Source organism: Canis aureus, chromosome 6 (genome assembly GCF_053574225.1).
Source record: "Canis aureus isolate CA01 chromosome 6, VMU_Caureus_v.1.0, whole genome shotgun sequence".
NCBI lineage: Eukaryota > Metazoa > Chordata > Mammalia > Carnivora > Canidae > Canis > Canis aureus.
In genome coordinates, this window is record NC_135616.1 from 66,691,509 (window position 1) to 66,711,905 (window position 20,397).

At 51.3% G+C, this 20,397-nt stretch overlaps 1 protein-coding gene across 1 annotated transcript in view; it reads right to left on the reverse strand.

Moving 5' to 3' along the window:
- Nucleotides 1–20,397, reverse strand: part of KIAA1614 (KIAA1614 ortholog) — a 41,927-nt gene that overhangs the window by 6,402 nt on the left and 15,128 nt on the right. The window contains exons 5-8 of the mRNA XM_077902574.1: nt 12,125–13,659; nt 10,080–10,236; nt 8,269–8,527; nt 72–199 (exon numbers count right to left, since the gene is read on the reverse strand). Coding sequence (XP_077758700.1) covers nt 72–199; nt 8,269–8,527; nt 10,080–10,236; nt 12,125–13,659 — 2,079 coding nt within the window. The remainder of the gene's footprint in view (nt 1–71; nt 200–8,268; nt 8,528–10,079; nt 10,237–12,124; nt 13,660–20,397) is intronic.

Below are 20,397 nucleotides of genomic sequence, written 5' to 3' on the forward strand. Positions count from 1 at the left end.
ATGGAGTGAAGCTTACAGCCCCACCATCCACACTCTGAGTTTACCCCCGCATACCACTTGCCCACTCTCACCTGCCAGCTGCACTGTGCTCCCCCGGCTCCCCCACCATGTAGAGGCTGGACCGGTCCCCCTTTCCACTCAGCAGAGAATGGAGGTTCTGAAAGGAGGCAGCTTTCCGATGTTGATGAGAGGGTGACACCTGGTGGTAAAGGTCCAATATTGCAGGTGAGAAAAGTCACAGGTCCAGGGCTTGGCAGGGGCCTGACCCCAACCATGAGCCTGAGGGCTTTTTAAGAAAGTAAGGATACAAGCTTTTTTCACTACTTTAAAGTCCCCATCAGGAATCACCATAATTTACTCAAGTAGATGGGTCTATACAGGGGATCTGAAGGTTCAATTTTTTTTTTTGGCTGAGATAACTTAGTGCTAGAAGAGTAGTACTGGAATACTTTCACTGATGAAGAAAATCACGGGACACCTGGGTGGCTCAGCGGTTTAGCGCCACCTTTGGCCCAGGGGTAGGATCGAGTCCCATGTTGGGCTCCCTGCATGGAACCTGCTTCTCTCTCTCTCTGCCTCTCTCTGTGTCTCTCATGAGTAAATAAATAAAATCTTAAAAAAAAGAAAAGAAAATCTCATTTTCTCATTAAGAAAAAAGTGAAAGCAAATTAATTACAAAGTAATAGATACGACTCCAGAGCTAAAATACTAAATATTTTGTGATTCTTAGTATCCCTTTTATGATTGTTGACATTTAAAAAATTTTTATCTAAGGACTTGCAGGAAAAATGGTGGAGTACAAAGACCCTAAGCTCACTTTGTCCCATGGATACAATTAGATAACACACACATCATGAAAAACCCCATAAACAACCCAAAGACTGGCAGAACAGACTCTCCACAGCTAAATGTGGAAGAGTCCACATTGAAGATGGTAGGACAGGATGGAGATTCACTCAGGAGCTAAATGAACCTTCGGGACCATCCAAGGGAGGAAGGAAGGGACGCTTGGTGTAGAGAGAGGGGAGGACCAGACCCCTTACACCAGGCATACCAGGCATGAGGAACCTGCACAGGGAAGATGAATGCTCATAACATTTGGCTTTGAAAACCAGAGAGGCCTAATTTCAGGAGTTCTTAAAATCAGTGGAGCTTAACAGTGGAGCTTTAAAAATCACTGGGCTTGGCTCTGGGAGACCTGGGTAGATGTTAGGAAACTGACTCCTACCCTTAAAGAGACAGCACAACAAACAGCCCCACTGAGATACAGTGTAGAGAAGCAGCAGTTTCAAAATGTTTACTAATCTCAGAGCCTGTGCTGGAAGGGCAGGGATCTTTGGGAGACTTCTCTAGGAACAAAAGAGCTGGCAGGTACCATTTCCCTTCCCTGCCCTGCAGCCTAGACACAGGAACAGCTGGGAGAACCAGCACAGCACCAACACTCTCCACCTAACTTGCTAACAGCACGGCCCACCCCCTTGTTCTCCTGTGAACATGCCCTCTCCAATACACCTTTGGCCAGAGTCCTTCCAGAGTGGTGCCACAAGTCCAGCAGGGTTCAAAGCAGCCCCAGCAGTGACTCCTGCCCTGGGGAGAGGGGGAAATAACTAACTCAGACACCAGTCTGAGACTGTGGCCCCAGCAGTGGGCCAGGAGCAGACATCTAGTTTGACTGTAAGCCCCACCAATAAAAAGCTTCTCAGAGGACAACACAGAGCAAGCATCCTGTAGTTCAGTACTACTGTATTTTTGGCAAATGCCATTCTGACTCAACTCAAGCCTAAGGCAGTCCAAGAGCAGCCCACTTACACCACAGGAACCAAACACTGCCCACAACAAGTAAAGAGAACCATTGCAGATGACTGGACTGAAGGCAAAAGAAGTTCAGCCACAACAGTAGGGTGCATGCCACACATATAAGAGACAGATCTGATGTGCCAGGTTCTGGTGAACAGGGACACTGCACTGCAGGGCACTAGAGGACCTCTTCTTCGTAAGGCCACTACTTTCAAGAGCAGAAGAAATAGCTGACTTTCCTAACACATAGAAACAGACACAAAGAGCTAGACAAAATGAGAAGACAAATACATCCCAAATGAAACAGTAGGACAAAATCACAGCAAGAGAGCTAAATGAAAGAGATAAGTAATATGCCTGCTAAAGAATTTAAAGTAATGGTAAGGGGCACTTGGGTGGCTTGGTCGGTTAACTGTCTGACTCTTGATTTTGGCTCAAGTCTTGATCTCTGGGTTGTGAGATTGAGTCCTGTATCAGTCCTGTATCACTGGGTGTAGAAACTGCTTGAGATTCTCTCTCTCCCTCTCCTTCTCCCTCTGCCCCTCCAGCTCCTTCCTCTCTCTCCTTCTCTAATAATAATAATAATAATAATAATAATAATAATAATAATATTAAATTGAAAAAAGTAATGGTCATAAAGATATTCATTGAACTTGAGAAAAGAGTAAAGGACCTCAATGAGACTCTTACCAAAGAGATAGGAAACATAAAAAAGAAATAATCAGAGATAAAGAACTCAATAACTGAAATTAAAAATATACTAGGGGCAGCCTGGATGGCTCAGCAGTTTAGCACCGCCTTCAGTCCAGGACCTGATCCTGGAGACCCGGGATCTAGTCCCACGTCGGGCTCCCTGTGTCGGGCTCCCTGCTTCTCCCTCTGCCTGTGTCTCTGCCTCTCTCTCTCTCTCTCTCTCTCTCTCCCTCTTTGTGTGTGTGTGCCTCTCATGAATAAATAAATAAAATCTTTTTAAAAAATAATAAAAATAAAAATATACTAGGTGAAATAAATAGTACACTAAAGAAAGCAGAACGGATCAGTGACTTGGAGGATAGAAAGCAATCAAGATAAACAGCAGAGAGAAAAATAATAGAAGAAGTGAAAATAGACTTAGGGAACTCAATGACACCATCAAGCAAAATAACATTCTCATTGTAGGGATCCCAGAAGGAAAGAGAGAGAAAAGGAAGTGGAAAACTTTCTGAATCTGGGGAAGAAAACAGAAATCCAGAGCCAGGAGGCAGAGAGTCCCCAACAAAATCAGCCTAAGGAAGTCCACACCAGGACACACAGTAACTAAAAAAGTAAAAAGTAGTGATAAAGAGATTTTAAAGCAGCAAAAGAAAACAGTTACATATAAGGGAAACCCCATAAGGCTATCAGGTGATTTTTCAGCAGAAACTTTACAGGCCAGAAAGAAGGGGCATGATATATTTAAAGCAGTGAAAGAGAAAAAAAACCTCTATCCAGCAAAGCTGTCATTCAGAATAGAAGGAGAGATAAAGAGTTTCCCAGACAAGTTAAAGAACTTCATAACCACTAAGCCTGCCCTACAAGAAATGTTGAAGGAACTTTTTGAGTGGAAAGGAAAGACCATAAGTAGGAGTAAGAAAAACAGGAAGCACAAAAGCAGTAAAATTAAGTATATCTATAAAGAAATCAGTCAAGGGATTCATAAAATAAAAAGATGTAAAGTGTGTCATCATATACTTAAAATATGGAATGGGGGATCCCTGGGTGGCGCAGCAGTTTGGCGCCTGCCTTTGGCCCAGGGTGCGATCCTGGAGACCCGGGATCAAGTCCCACATCGGGCTCCCGGTGCATGGAGCCTGCTTCTCCCTCTGCCTATGTCTCTGCCTCTCTCTCTCTCTCTCTCTCTCTGTGTGACTATCATAAATAAATTTTTAAAAATGTGGAATGGTGGGAGAGGAGTAAAGAGTGGGTTCAAAGTGAAGCAATCATCAACTTAATAAAGACCGCTATATATAGAAGATGTTATACACAAACCTAACAGTAACCACAAATCCAGAACCAGTAATTGATATGCAAAAAATAAAGAGAAAGAAATCCAAGTATATCACTAAAAGAAACCAGCAAACCTTGAGAGAAAAGAGCGAGAGAAGAAAGGAATAGAAAAGAACTATAAAAACAACCATAAAATAAAATAGCAATAAGTACATGTGTAGCAATAATTACTTTGAATGTAAATGGAGTAAATGCTTCAATCAAAAGACACAGGCTGATGGAATGGATTGAAAACCTAGAGCTGCTGCCTACAGGGAGACTCAATTCAGACCTAGAGACACATGCAGATTGAAAGTGAGAGGATGGAGAAATATTTATTTTATCAAAAAATAATGTGAAAAAATGTGCAAAAAAATGTGAAAAGAAAGCCAAGGTAGCAATACTTATATTGAACAAAATATACTTTAAAACAAAGATGGTACCAAGAGACAAATAAGGACAATACATAATCATTAAAGGGACAATCCAATAAGAAGATATAACAATCATAAATATCTATGTACCCAACATGGAAGCACCCAAATTCTCAAAGCAGTTGATAACAAACATAAAGGAAGAAATCAACAGAAATAATCAACAGTAATAACAGTAGGGGATTTTAACACCCCATTTACATCAGTGAACAGGTCATCCAAACAGAAAATCAACCAAGACACGGTGGTTTTGAATGACACTTTGGACCAGATGGATCTAACAGATGCATTCAGAACATTCCATCCTATAACAGCAGAATATAATCCTTTTCGAGTGCACATGAAACATTATCCAGAAGAGATCACGTACTAGACCACAAAACAAGTCCCAACAATTCAAAAAGACTGAAGTCATACCATGTATCTTTTCTGACTACAATGCTGTGAAACTAGAAATCAATTACAAGAAAAAATCTGGAAAGGACACAAATACATGGAGGTTAAATCAAAGAGGAGGGGTGCCTGGGTGGCTCAGTTAGTTAAATGGCTGACTCTTGATTTTGGCTCAGGTCATGATCTCATGGTCCTAGGATTGAGTCCCATGTCGGGCTCTCTACTCAGCATGGGCTCTGCTTGAGATTCTCTCTCTCCCTCTCCCTCTACCCCTCCCTACCACTCTCTCTCTCTCTCAAATAAATATTAAAAAAAATAAATAAAGAAATAAGGAAACAAAAAATACATGGAGACAAATGAAAATGAAAACATAATGGTCCAAAATCTTTGGGATTACAACAAAAGCTGTTCGAAGAGGGAAGTTTATAGCAATACAAGCCTACCTCAAGACGCAAGAGAAATCTCAAACAAGCTAACCTTGCATCTAAAGGAGCTAGAAAAGAGAATAACAAACAAAACCCAAAACCAGTAGAAGGAAGGAAATAATAAATATTAGAGCAGAAATAAATGACTAAACAGAAACTAAAAAACCAGGCGCCTCGGTGGTTCAGTCAGTTAAGCATCTGCCTTCAGCTCAGATCATGTCCCAGGGTCCTGGGATCGAACCCAGGATCAGGCTTCCTGCTCAGCAGGGAGCCTGCTTCACCCTCCCTCTCTCTACTTGCCGCTCCCCCTACTTGTGCACACACTCTCTCTCTGTCAAATAAGTAAATAAAATCTTTTTAAAAAAGAAAAGAAGTAAGATACATGATCAAGAGGTTTAGAGCGGCCCTAAGCTTGTGTCAGAGTTCAGGAAGGCTTTCTGGGAGAAGTCATGCTTAACTCAGACCTGAAAGGCCAAAGGGTCTTCTGCACGGAGGAGAGAGAGGACAGCATTCCAGATGCAGGGTCAAATGTCAAAAAGCCACAGCCACCAGGGCACGGGGGAGCCACCAGTGTGGTCGGCTGTGGGAACAGGAGGGCAAAATGAAAACGAAACCAGGGCAGCACCTGCCCACACTCGGCGGCCGGGGGGTCTAAGGCATAGGAGACGGTCTAAAGGAGATAAACACCCCTCAGATGTGTCACATTCTGGGTGAGACGGATTCTTGTCTTATCTTCTTTTTTCACTTCTTGAGCAATTCTTTCTGCTGCGCAGTCCTCCCTGCACGTGCTCCCACCCCTTGTCGGCCAGCTTTCTTTCTCTCTTTGCCCGCTTGGCTTACGTTGCTGATGACCTCTCTGCCACACTCACGGTGTCATCATCTCCCTTGAAGGGTTTACAGGGATGGAAGGTCTGAAGGTGATACATCGCATGCCAGGGCTCAGACGCAGAGGGGCCAAACCTAACTTCCTGGGAAAAGTGGATTCTCGGGGCACAGCGCCACTTGAGGCTTTGCTCCCCAGCTTATGATCACTTGGCTTCTGTTTCTTTGCCTTCCGTCCATTCATCCAGCAAATATTTTTAAAAATATTTTCTTTCTTTTTTTAAAGATTTTATTTATTTATTCATGAGAGACACAGAAAGAGAGAGAGGCAGAGACACAGGCAGAGGGAGAAGCAGGCTCCATGCAGGGAGCCTGACATGGAACTAGATCCTGGGTCTCCAGGATCAGGCCCTGGGCTGAAGGCAGTGCTAAACCGCTGAGCCACCCGGGCTGCCCTCATCCAGCACGTACTAGGTACTGTTCCTGGTACAAGACAACCAATGGCATTTTCATTCGGCCCACATTCCCTTCCCTACTTCAGCCTGAAAAGTGAAAGCCTCTATTGCCCCAAACCACAGTCGCCTGCTTTGTTCTGCCCAGGGGCAGAGCAGGGGGCGGGGAACAGAAGAACAAATAGAATACCTGGAAAAACCTGGAACAGAGCAGGCTTTTCAGAAACCTAGCTGAGAGTAAGCACACCGTAGCTGGCTTGCTGTTGGTTGATCAGCTGGCACCCGGGGAGAACTTGAGCTAGCTACCCTGCACTCCCTCCCTCGCTCACTCGTTCACTCTCTCTGTCTTAAATATGTATTATATAGTAGCCACTGTGCTCAGTACAGGTATCCCTCACTTTTTGACAGTTTGCTTTTATGAAAGACCTACATGAGTGCCTGTTTTCACGAACTGAAAGAAATTTGGAGGATTTTCATTTTTGTGGGGGGAAAAAAAGGTGAAAAGCAAAAATAGTATTCAGTGTTTGTTTTGGCATTCTAGAGCAGTGAGGGTGGTCCCATCGAGCCCCCGAGACCCCCAGGATGACACTCAGCATTTTAGCACTAAGCCACCCCAGCTTTTTTTTTTTTTAAGATTTTATTTATTTATTCATAGACACAGAGAGAGGGGCAGAGACACAGACAGAGGGAGAAGCAGGCTCCATGTAGGAAGCCCGATGTGGGACTCGATCCGGGTCTCCAGGATCACACCCCAGGCTGCAGGCGGCGCCAAACCACTGCGCCACCGGGGCTGCCCCAGCCACGCCAGCTTTAAATGGCACCTGTGAGCAACTGTGCTCTATCTCAATTTATTTGTGCATCCGTCAGCAAGAAGTGTCCTAGGGTATCAGAAAAGCCTGAGAGAGATTATATTTTGGGTGTGGGAGTGTTCAGAATTTTTCCATATTAATTAATGGTCACTGCTTCGTTGATTTATGCCATTGTGGCTTACAGAAGTTTTTGTAGGGACTCTAATTTTGGACAGCAGGTGAAACCTGTACTGGGAATATAAAGATCAGTGTTCCCGCAAAGAATTCACACTCCAGTGAGGGGAGACAGACAAAAATCAATTAAAATACTATGTGGCAAGTTCCCCAAAGGAGGGAAGCACAGGATAAGATGGGGAACACAGAGCAGAGGGCCAACTAGCTCAGCCCAAGAAAGGACTGGAATTGGCTTCTTGGAGGAGGCAATCCTTGAAGCACTGATGGATGAGCAGATGGTAGCAGGGAGAGAAGGTGGGAGAAACATCTCAGGTGAAGGTTCAAAGTCAGCATGTGGCCTGATTACAGAACAGCAAGGTCAAGGACAGCGGAGAGGGTGTTAGAAGGAGAGTGATGAGAGATGAAGGCAGATCCCAGAAGCCCTTTGGCCGTGTCAGGTGGTCTGAACTTTACCCTGCAGGCGATCAGGGGCCCAAGGCAGATGTTCTGTAAGGGGGTAGCATAACCAGATCTGCACATCAGGACCATTGTGGAAGGAGGCGGAGAAAGACATGGCAGGGATGCCAGTCAGGGGGCCGCTGTGTTAGTCTGCGTGTGAAGTTATCTGTGCTAGACTAAGAGAGGCACTGTGACCGTGGAGAAGGTTCCAGAATGACCAGACAGTAGACTGTAGGCCTTGGCAAAGGTGGCAGAGTCGAGGGGGAGAGAGAGGGAGGAGGAGGAGCTTAGGGCGAGCTCATGCCGGGGCAGCCGGCTGGAAGGACAGACCGTGGGGTGCTGCCTTGGTGCCCAGGGGGAGCCAGGTCTCATGGATCAACCGCAGGGAGCCCTGCAGCTTCCCTTTCTCCACCTGGGTGCCTTGGGCAGCATCCTCCTCACTTCACATCTCCTGTCACCTTCCATCCCAGTGGCGGCTACACCACCACTGGGGCCCTCACCCCTTGGCCCTCTGACTCACCAGGCGGAGGGACTGTAACGACGGCGCTTTCTTCACTCTGGGGGAGCCGGGGTGTGACGCCGGGCCAGGCGCAGGGGACTGCAGCTGCTCCACACTGTAGCTGCGGGCCTTGCCCAGCTTGGGCCTAGTGCCCTGGCCCAGGGCAGAGAAGAGCTTCTTCAGCCCCAGGGTGGAAGCCAGGCTGCTGCTGCTTTTCTTGCTCCTGTCAGAAGGGGCAGCGCTGGGAGGGCCAGGTCCGGCACTGACACCCGGTAATACTCTGAAATGCAAGGGTGGACATGAAGCGGGCAGGGGTCGGCTAGGGGACAGAGGCCAGAACAGAGTGCCCCTCAGGCTCCTGGGGGCCCCAGGAGAGCCAGCACCCATGGCTCGTGGAGGACATGACAGCTGGCTGCTGAGAGGCTGAGAGGACATCTGCAGGATGCTCTGCTCGGGCAGCTCCTAGGGAGGAGGGCAAAGGCAAGACCCTGGGCATCACACTCAACTATGGGCCCACCCACCCATTTGTTCCATTCATTCATGCAGTATTGCCTCAGAGCCTCTGTGCCTTCTAGAAACAACAGGGGGTATATGGTAAACAAGACAGACCAAGTCCTTACTCTCAGCTAGTAAACGAAGGAGAAAAACCAACAGCACAGTGGCAGGTCTTTCTGAGAAGATGGTGTCTAGGCTGGGGGCTAAATGATAAGGAGGAGCCGTCCTGCCGAGGCCAGAAGTGAGAATCCCTGCGGGAGGCAGCATAGAAGACAGGAAGCTCCAGGACAAGAAGAGGTCCCATGGTTCCAGAGCACGATGAGGCCAGGCCACCAGCACCGGGAGGAGGGGAGCAAGAGGGGGAAGAGGTGCCAGAGGAGGTCAGGCAGGCGGGCCGGATTACACAGAGCACATAAGCCAAGGTAAGGGGCTCGGATTCTATTCCAGGTGAGAGAAAAAACCACTGGGGGTTTTCAGCAAGAGAAATGACATAATTTAATGGCAGTTTAAAAAAGATATCTTTGACTGCTGTGCTGAGAATGAAGTGTAGGAACGAGAGTGAAGGCAGAGAGCAGATGGGGGTGTTGGAGTTGTCCGAAGTCATGGAGCTCAGACCAGGAGAAAGGCAAGAAAGGGGGATGCAGGAGCCGGAGGGGACATGCCAGCAGATCAGGCCAGAAGGAGGAGAGTGGCCGAGGTCATGCCATCGTGGGTACAGCATTGTGTGGATGGTGTGTTTGCCAGGAAGGGGACCTGAGGAAGCAGGTGCATCAAGGCCTCTGAGACACCCTAGTGGAGAAGCCAGGGGAAACCAGATGGAGGGATCTGGGGTTTTGGGGAACACACAGCGCCAGAGATGGAGATTTGGCTCTTGGTGTCACTGGGAATGGTGTGTAGTGCAGAAAAGAATGTCCTGGCCAGAGCACTGGCTCACCCAGGCTTTGGGGACCCAGGGCAAGGACTCCGACCCTCAGTGCTAAAGGAGAGAATGAATGGAAAGGTGAATGCCAGGCTGTTTCCTCAGTATCTGCTTGTTTCCAAGCCCTGAAATAGAAACAAGCCCTTGCAGACAGCCCCATCCTGGGAGCACCCTGAGGGTGGGGACTGTCTGGTCAGCTGCACCCAGCAGAGTACCTGGAGCTTGAGGCTTGGTGAATGAATCAGCACGTACATCAGGCTGGGAAAGGAGTATTAAGGTGCCATGCCTGGAATAAGTCTAGGAATCCTCTAAGGATTTGGGAGTCATGGGGTTAGGTATGCCAGTGGGGTCTCTTTCTCCACCCAGCACCCCTAGCCTCCCACCTTCTGCAGTCAGGGCTCTTGCTCCTGTCACTCACCGGGATGACACTTGCCCTCCAGAACTCAACTCTGTCCTCGGCAGGTCTCCCTCTGGTTCCTGGCTGGACTCTGGCTCCTCTGAGGTCAAGGAGAGGGTGATGCTCATGGAGCTGACAGTGCCAACAGCTGCCGAGCCGAGAAAGCCCTGGACTCCTCCTGCAACAACCACAGCCCTCCCGTGTCACTACGCCATCCCGAAATTAAAAAGAAACAATGTGAGATAATTTGCGCAACTCTGACAGCCTTCCCAGCTGATGTTGTGAACCCCTGAAAGCCCCTTAGGCCCTCGACCCGTGGATGGAGGATGACAGTGACCGCCCCCACCCCATACCGTTCCGCACCTCAAAAGCAGCAGCTTGGCAGGCCTCGGGACAGGTCATGGTCAGGGGTGGGGACAAGCCCAACAAGAGCAGCAGGAGCCCCAGAAGAGCAATGGAGGCAGTGGTGAGACACCCACAAAGCAGGGTGGGCATGAGGGGTCTTGTTTACTGCTGTACCCATCACCCCAGCACAGCAACTGGTACACAGTAGACGATCAATAAATGTCTACAATGAAGGAGCTGCTGGTGATAAGTCACGTCCCTCCTATAGCAAGAGACATAGCTGGGAACGGGGAAATTTTGCATTCCTGGGATGGAAACCACAATCTTGTTGGTTGAAATACCTAACAGCTTTCACGACAGGACCATTTCTGGAGCATTTGTGACGTGCTAGGCAATGAATTAAACCCTCTACAGAGATCATTCCGTGGGTTCTAGGAGATAGGTTCTCCTATGACCCCGGGTTACAGAGGAAGAGCCCGGAGCACAAAAGGCCTACGTGGTGTGCCCGGGACCTCCTGGCTGATGAGAGGAGGAGACTGAGAAGGTGAAGGCCAAGTGGCCCAGGAAGGCCACCGGCTGGCGGAATAGAAGCTCCCCAGGAAGTGGCTGGCGGCGGCCAGCAGCCGGCCTAGAGCCCACCCCACAGCAGAAAGCACACCTTAGAACGGGGCAGGCGGCCCAGGGCGCGACCTGCTTTCTTAAGGCTCCTGTCAGCAGGGGAGGGAGAGGAAAGGTGTCTGTGTCCCCGTGTGCACCAGAGGGGGTGGCCAACACACCAGGGCGTAGGGTGCTTGGCACCCACGTCTTCAGTAAGGTCAGCACAACCTATCAGCTCTCTGCTGTCCTCCGCTGTGTTTCCAAGCCATCCCGACCCCAGGCCTGTCACAGTGCTGGACACGCCAGGGTAGGCTACGGGGGCAGACCTGTTGTCTCTGCCTCAGAGTGAATGGCCGAGTTACTCACCTCAGATCACAGCATTAAGGATCAGAGCTTAGGGCCGCTGATGCCCAGGCTGTGCCCACAATACAAGGATCTCTTTCTGGGGCAGAGTTGACTCCCTCTACACCCTTTTGCAGCCCTTCCTGCTGAAGCCAACAAGCCTGCCCAGGAGGGCTGAGGGCCTCGGAGGGCTCTGCCCCCTGGTCCCTGGGTCCTCCAGACAGCACGTCTACTGCCCATAGAAGGTGTCAAGGGCAGGACTCTTGCTGAATAAATTCACTTATGCATCCCCACCCCCACCTCCAGTGCCTGGTATGGGGCCTGGCACTTAACAGGTGCTCAGTGTTGAACGAAAGAAAGAGGGAATGAATGAAACGAAGATGTTGAAGGAAAGGGCCTCAATCCTGTGATGATCAGGCATTTACTGCTTTAAGCAAATAGTGAATCTGGAGCTGTTGTATCATTCCTGCTCTGTTGGTAGTAAACTTCCCTTAAAGCCCAGGCCTCCAGCAGCCGCAGACCCTGACACCTCAGGGTCCCCCGCAGTCGGAGGGCCTCACGGCCTCTCTGCCTTCTCCTCCCCAGCAGGAGTTGGCTAATCTGCGACCAGGCTGATGTGGAGTCGTCTTCCGCCAAGCCCACAGACCCCGCAGCTTCCAGAACACCTGCCACTGCTCTGAAGGGCTCCAAGAGGCTGTCGGGAGTGCGCATATAGCTATGTCACGGATTCAGATAAAAAGCAAGGGCGGGCTCAGAGCGCCTGGCCCGGGGTCTCTGCTTACCGGTGGTGCTGCGGCTCTCCTGGCTACAGGGGCCCTCCTCCGCCTTGCCCTCGGGGACAGCTCCTCCCCAGGACTCTTGCGGCCCTGGGGGCACGCTGTTGTTGCAGTTGTTGGTGGACAGGGCCAGCAGGGGCTGCCTGACTGCGGGGCCGTGGGGCTGGGTCTGTGCAGGGGAGCGCTCACAGGTCCTGGGAATCACACTTCTTGAAAGAGGCAGAGGGGTGTCCGCAGGCTCTCCGGGTTCACTCAGCCTGCGGGGCCCAGCCAGGGCTGCCTTCCTGTGAGACACCGGGGAGGTGACTTTCCTTGAAGATGGAGGGGTTGGCACCCAGGCTTCGGGGGAGAAGGAAGAGGTTGGCTGCTGGGCCTGGCGCAGGGCAGGGGCCTCTGCGTGGCTCTGTTGCAGGGAGGAAGCAGAGACGGTCTCCAGAGACTCTGGGCTTTCTGCAGCTGGGGTTTGTCTGCCCGGTGACCCCGGTCCCCGCTTCATGGAAGGGGCGGGCGGATAGGCTGTCCTGCCCGGAGCCCAGGAATCCACCGGGTGGACCCAGTGATTTCCCAGCGCTGGCCCAGGCTGCCACTGGGACCCCAGGGAAGGCCTTTTAGATTCCGGGACAGGAGGCTTAGCGAAGGCGTCTTCCCTGGGAGACAGAGTCCCCTCGGGCACCTGTCCCCTGCCTTCTCTGACCCTGACCTCGGCTGCACCCTCCGCGTGATCAACCCCGGGCAGGTGGTGCGGGGCCGCAGCGCCCCAGGGCAGCTCCGGGCCGGCCTTCCGCAACCAGCTGGGGCCTCCCCGAGGCCTGGAGCCCCGCAGGCGCGGGCTGCTGCCTCGGCCCTGGCCGCGGGCCCGGCTGGGGCGCGAGGGCCCGGCCTCCTCGCCGTCGGTCCTGCAGCCGTCCGACGTGTCGGTGCTGTCGGGCGCAGAATCGGCCTCCTCGCGGCGCGGCGCGGCTCCGGCTCCGGCTCCGGCTCCGGCTCCGGCTCCGGCGTGCGCTTCCCGGATCCCTGCCGGGTGGCACCCGGGCTCGGCCGGGCGGAGCCTCGAGGGGGCGCTGGAGCCCCGAGAGCTCAGGGGCTGCGCGGGCACCGCCTGCGCCGCCTCCCGGAGCGCCCTGGGGTCGGGGCTCGCCTGCGCGGGGGCGTCCGTGCGGCTGCCGCAGGCCCGGCACGTCCTGGGCGGCGGCGCGGGGACCGCCCCGCGCTCCAGGCGGCCCAGCAGCCGGCCGAGCGCCCCTGCGCCGTCGGAGCGCGCCAGGCCCCCGCGCCCGTAGCGGCCCAGGTCGGGCTCGGAGCGCGGCGGGCCCCGGGAGGCCGCCGGCCGCTGCCGCTGCTGCAGCCGCTCCTGGTAGCGGGACTCGGCGTCGCGGGCCGACTCGTCCTCGAAGCGCACGCGGGACGGGGAGGCGCCGCGCCTGGGCCACCGCCCGCTGCTGGACTCCCCGCTGGAGGAGTCACTCGTGTGCCCGTTCTGGGGGCTGCCTCTGCAGGCCTGCGGCGTCCGCGGGTCCGGGGCGGGGCTGCTCCGGTCGTCTCTGACGGGAGGACGGGAGGAGACAGGTCAGAGAGGGAAGAGGCGGCCCGGCCCGGGGGCACCGCTGCCCTCGGCGCTCCAGCGTCACCCACACCCGGGGCCTGGGGAGGCAGGGAGCAAACCGGGGCACTTCCAAGCCCATCTTGATCCCGAGACTGGGCACCAAACCAAATCAATAGGATCTTCTTTACTTTTGGCTTTCCTCCTGTTGCCTGGCTCAGCCTGAGTCAAGATGAAACATTATGTTGAACACAGGATGTACGGAAGGATGATAGCCAAGTCCTCATAGTGGGGGGGGGGGGGGGGTGCGCGCGCGCAGGCACACGTGCACTAGGGCACACATTTAAGAGGAAGTGAGCCTGGCATTCTTGGGCATCTGGTAAGGGATGACTTGTCCCAATGCTGGATTTGCTATAAAAGTTTAATGGGAAGAGTGAATTATGTCTCTACAGAGACTGTGTGGGGCCTCAAGTCAGGATTTCTAAGCTTTCTTGCTCCCGAAACTGCCCACTCAGGGTTCCTAATCATCTTGCTCAGACACAATTTCGACAGACCGACACCAGTGCTTCTCCTTGGACTCCCCATCTTGTCTGTTCCAGCACCCACCTTCTCCCGCCCTCCTCAGCCGCTCACACACACTCTGAAATGCTGTGAGGACAAGCGCTGTGCTAAGAAGAGTCATCACATTGTGTCACCAACCTTTGCTCTGGGAAACACTGTGTGGTGGTCAAGTGCTGCTCAGCTCAAGAAGACACCCACACAAATCTCACACCAGGGCCCCCTGGAGCCAGGTGGCCTGAATTTCCAGGCATTTCCTAATCAAAGGCTACCTAAGTAAGGTCTGTTCGTCCCTTCCTTTTCCCTGCAGTGGCTTCCCCATCAATCTCCTGCTCCATGTTTGGGATTCACACTGGACCGCAGCCTCTTATCCTGCCTCCTGTCTGTCTGTTGGTCCTCTTGGAGCACAGCTCTGTCACACCATCCCCCAAAGGGGGACACAGGATCCGCTTCACAGTCTTTGTGCTGAAAATACAGGCGCTTGGCCTTCCTCACTGTTTTCGTCTCCAGCTCCCCCCACCCCTTTACAGGGCCACGAGGCTGCCTACCTCATCAACCTCATGCAGCCCTCTTGCATCATTTCCTGGAGCCTTTTTTCTTAACTTGCCTGCATTTGAATCCTATCTGTGAAATGTTACCTGGTGTATAGACATACCATGTTAATCTTATGTGCCAACTTGAGGGATGTCTGGGTGGCTCAGTCAGTTAAGCGTCTGCCTTCGGCTCAGATCATGATTCCAGGACCCTGGCATTGAGCCCTACATTGGGCTCCATGCTCACTGGGGAGCCTGCTACTCCCTTGTGTTATCTCTCTCTCTCTCTCTCTCTCAAATAAATAAAATCTTAAAAAAATAAAATGTCTATGAAAAAAAGAATTTAAAAAATATGTGTCAACTTGATTGGTACCACGGTGCCCAGGTACTTGGGTCAAACATTATTCCGGATGTTTTAGTGAAGACATTTTTTGGATAAGATTAGCATTTAGATGTTTGAACTTTGTATAAAGCTGACACCCTCCACGATACGGTTGACCTCATCCAATCAGTTGAGGGTCTTAAGAACACAAATACTGATCTTCCCTGAGCAAGAAGAAATTCTGCTAGTAGACTGCCTTTAGATTCGAGTTGCTACTCTTCCCTGAATCTGAAGCCTGCCAGCCTACTCTGCAGATTTTGGACTTATCATGTCTCCATGATCACATGACTCAATTCCTTAAAATAAATCTCTCTCTCTCTCTCTCTCTCTCTCTCTATATATATATATATATATACACACACACACACACCCTGTTGGTTCTTCCTCTGAAGAAACCTGACTAATGCACCATGATAATATCTCCCTCCTCTGAACACCTGTACCACTCATTTGTCACCACAGACCCACAAGGTGTTAGTGCTGGAAGGCACTGCCATGACCACATGGTCCCTCCTCATTCCTATAAAGGAGAGGCCAGGGCAGCCCAGGTGGCTCAGCAGTTTAGCGCCACCTTCAGCCCAGGGCATGATCCTGGAGACCTGGGATGGAGTCCCACGTCGGGCTCCCTGCATGGATCCCGCTTCTCCCTCTGCCTGTGTCTTGGCCTCTCTCTTTCTCTGTGTGTCTCTTGTGAATAAATAAATAAAATCTTAAAAAAAAAAAAAAAAGGAGAGGCCACAAAAGACCAGTTTCCAGACTGAGTGGCACCTAAGCAACTGGAAAGGCAAGCTGTGGATATTTTTTCTCCCTCAGATGGAGCCACAAAAATAGAACTAGACACTGACCATGCTGGTGGTCTAGTCCTACCTAGAGACAGGAGCCTGGATTTCAGAGACCCGCCACTTCTTTCCCATTGCCCAGAAGTGTGCCCATATACACGGTTATCTATACTGGTATACTTCATGTGCTATGGTACTGTTCCTAGTCCTCAAAGTGTCTACAAAGCCTTCCCTGACCTTACCTCCCTCCTCTCCACACCCTCATCTCCCCAAGCAGAGAAGGACACCCTTCTCCAATAGCACTCTGTACATAGCACAATTTGCTCAAGCTGCCTGGACACACCAACAACTTATTATTTTTTAAATATTTTATTTATTTATTCATGACAGACACAGAGAGAGAGAGGAAGAGACAGAGGCAGAGGGAGAAGCAGGCTCCATGTGGGAAGCCTGATGGGGGTGGAACTCGATCCCAGGACCCCAGGATAACAACCTGAGCTGAAGGCAGACGCTCAACCACTGAGCCACCCAGATGCCCCAGCCAACAACTTATAATGAAATGTATGTTGGTGATTAGTGGATTTACTAATCCTTCCTCTAATTGGATGCTTTGGTGATTCTGGAAGAAGAATGGCAATGCTTTCAAAAAGGCTGCCTTAATGTGAGTTCCTCCCTCACCAAGTTTACAGTTACCCCAGCAGAAGGACAAATATGGTATATAATTAAAAAGAAAGGAGTTCAGATAACATCAGGAAGAAACCATACATGCTTAACAACTACTATTAAAGCACGCCGGCTGGTGGGGAGAATGGCCACTGAACTGGCTGCCATCTAGGCCTCTACATGGACAGAGCATTTACCGGACTGGACACACTGTCCTTCCCCACTGTACTTTCTGTATGAATAAATGGCCTTGCCTGTATGGCTCAGGTGAACATGACTGTGCCCCGGGGGATGTCACTGGCCATTCCTTTTCTTTTTTTTTTTTTTTTTAAAGATTTTATTTACTTATTCATGAGAGACACAGACAGAGAGAGAGGCAGAGACACAGGCAGAGGGAGAAGCAGGCTCCATGCAGGGAGCCCGACATAGGACTTGATCCCGGTTCTCCAGGATCAGGCCCTGGGCCAAAGGTGGCGCCAAACCGCCGAGCCACGGGGGCTGCTCTAGTCACTGGCCATTCCTAACCATCCCCTCCCTCGGTGCCTTGACGGTAAAGCCACTGACTAGCCTCCCAATCTTAGTGGATTGGAATGGTCTGGATTGCCGAGGGTGTGGAATATGATGCATAAAGGTTACCCTTTGGAATCAAAAGGTGCTCTGAGAGGTCAGAGTTAAATTGTTCAAGACTGATTCTCTGCAAAACTCTATAGGAATCAGCTATGTCTAAAAATTAAGGCACTCCTTCCCTCACCCATGCCCTGTCAGACAGACTACAAGCTCAAATGTCAGACTGCAGGACTCTGATCACACAGGGGAGGGGCTGGTGGTCACCTAACTGGATGCTGAGCCTGCAGAATAAAGCTACAGTCAAGGCCCTGCCATGCCATACTAAGGAGGGGTGAACACTTCCTAGATCTTGCAGCTTCAAGTGCCACAGTGCAGGCACTGGGGGGCTCCTTGGAGGCTGAACCTTTAGCCAACATTTAGGTTGGCTAAATGTTTACCCTGCCCTAGGATGCAACCCCTGGCTCCAGTATTTTCTCTCAATTAACATTGCTTCAGGAGGAATTTTTCTTTTTTTTTTTTTAAGAACTACTGCTAAGCAAGTGGAACTGCCTACTTTGAGACCTGAGCAGAGCCTGTGCTTAAAAGCACTGCTTTGAGGAATACCGCAGGGTTGTCTGTCATTCTGTTTTCTGGAACTCACATTCAGATGGGGCCAATTTATCCATTAGGCACAACAGCCACAGAGTCTATGGGCCACAATACTTGGCAGGAACCCATGAAAATGTTTTAATTTCTTTTCAAGTCAGAAGAAAACAAATTTTTAAGTCTAAGAAAACATTCCAATACACACTACCCTTAAACCAGCATGATCATAAACTATACTTTTTAACTTTTTTTTTTTTGTGGAGGAAGGCAGAGAAGGCAAGAGTGCCTGGGACCCCCAAAAGTCATAATGTGGGTCTGCATTCAGAGAGGGGTATGCAGCAGGGAGATGCAGGCTTCTTGGCTAGGATCGCCCTCTGCTGAGGACGGTTTGGGGTCTCCCTGCTTGTCTCAACATGGCCAGGGAAGTCCCTGTGATCCGTGTGCGGATGACAGTTTTCTGCTGGTCCTGTGAAGCCCTGGAGACTCAAGCTCTTACCCCTGAGGACCCTACCTGCACCTGTATCTCTCCCGCTGCTCACAATCTGAGGAAGGCGCTGTGGGACACTCACTCTGGTGGGGTCGCTGTGCATGCAGGGGGTCCTGGGTCAGCTCTCCAGAGCATTCTAGCCAAGGACAGGAAGGCTCTGGTCAGAGACACAGCATCACCTCCCCTCCCCCAGAAACAAGAGGCAGCACAGCCAGCAGAAGCCCCACCCCTGCAGCACACCCCCACCCCACCGCAGGGAAAGGCCCCCTGGGAGATTCAGTACACTGGCCGACACAAGCAACCCCTGTGCGGGCCCCAGAGGGCACTGCCCTGCAAGGCTGACAGGATGCAGGCTGTACTTTGTGGGGAGGAAAAAGAAAGCCTCAGCTTTAAAGGCCGTACATTCCTAAGGTAATAAGGGAATGTGCCGTCAGCCACATCGGTGACCTTAACTTTTACATACACGAGGGTGAATTGAGTCATCCTGGAATTTATGCCAAAAGTAGAAATAACATCTTTGTTCTAAAAGGAGAAATGAAGGAGAGTTTGGTCACATAAGTTACCCTCAACTCTGCTGCAGAAACCAGAGGCCTCTGCCAACAGTGCTGGGAACGGGGCATACTGGTATGCTGAGGGTTCTGGAGACAGGTGCACAGTGAATAAGACACTTTGGCCTCAAACGAGTACCCTACCGGCCACGCTCCCCCAGCTGCCTCCTGTACCACCCCTCTTGGAGAGGATTCTGTAGGGCCCAACAGCTGGAGTTCGAAGGCCTCCATGGGAAGGCCCCTTTCTGGAAGCCCACTTCTAACAGTGCCGTCCTTACCACACAATCAGTGCAACCTGCACGAGCTCCATAGTCTTAACGTAGCCACCACCTGACACAGGACAACAGCACCCGTGGTGCTCCCCTCCCACACCCTGCCTCTTGCTGACATGCTCTGCCCTCCTGGTATTTAGGAACACCAGCTGAGGCATGCCTGTCCCCAAAATGGCAAGAGCCTGTGTTTCCAGGAGCCGCTCCATTTCTACACTGATTTGCTTCCAGAAAATGCAGTTACTGCTACCTCTTCAACTCCTGGAAAAGCCTGTCTGTTCAGGCCTGCCCCAGCCACCTCCAGCCAGACCGACGATAAAGGAGGCCTTCTGGAGACGGTCTGACCTACCCCCACCCTCCCATCCATCTTTCACCGAGCTGCTCTTGGGAAGGAGTGATGCCTCTGGGCTGAAGGCGGGGGAGGGCGCAGGGGCACTCCTGCATCTGACTCAGGCCTGGGGCCTGTGTGGCATCTCCATGTGAACTCAGCAGGGCTCTCCAGGGCGATCTGACAAGCATAACCTTTAGAAGCATCTGCAGCAAGCCATCTGGCCTTGATATTTCAGCTACACCCTCTGAGGATTCACCAGGGCTGCCAAGTCGAAGTAATTCTTTTCTGGACACAGCAGCTGCTAAAGTGGGTCACCTTGCATTTCTATAGCATTTCGATGGCCAGGGGACAGCCTGACAAAAGGGAACGTGCTTTAAGGTTAGTGACTGGGGTTGTTATGAGCTGCTCGTGTAATCTGGGGAACAGGAGGTGTCCAAGAGGACCTTTACACAGTCACATCTGTTCTGCAAATAGTCTTCTTGACTATTCTGCGGCTACTTGACCCAGCCTAAGGATCTATAGAAAGTGGAACAGAGAGAGGGCTCTGTGAAAGTCTAAGGGCTGAGCTCCATATACATGCAGAGAAGAATAGTTTGGATGCTTCAGAGAAGCTATGCCCATTCCTAACTAGTGCCCTCCAAGTGGAGGGAGACAAGGCACGGTTGTAGAAATAAAAGGGTAGCCTGTTTGGCACTTCTTGCCAGGATTTAGGATCTCCTGAGCCCCTCTCTGAGGGGCCACGATGACACTGAACACAGGGGCAGGCCTCAGCCCTCTATTCATGCTGGAGTCATCTCAATGGTGCCATGACTGTCCACGGCCTTCAACGAGCGGGCTCAGTGTTCCCCATCAAAGAGCATATGGTCCAGTTCCACAGAGAACCCTCGCTCCCTCTAGTACCACTCGGTGATGGAAACCAGCACACCCAGCATTCCCATCATGGTGGCAAAAGCACAGCCTTTGTCAACGGCACAGATGTCCTGCTTCGGGGCTGACTCAACATGGCATGGGCTGGCAGCTCCAAGTCAGGCCCACCC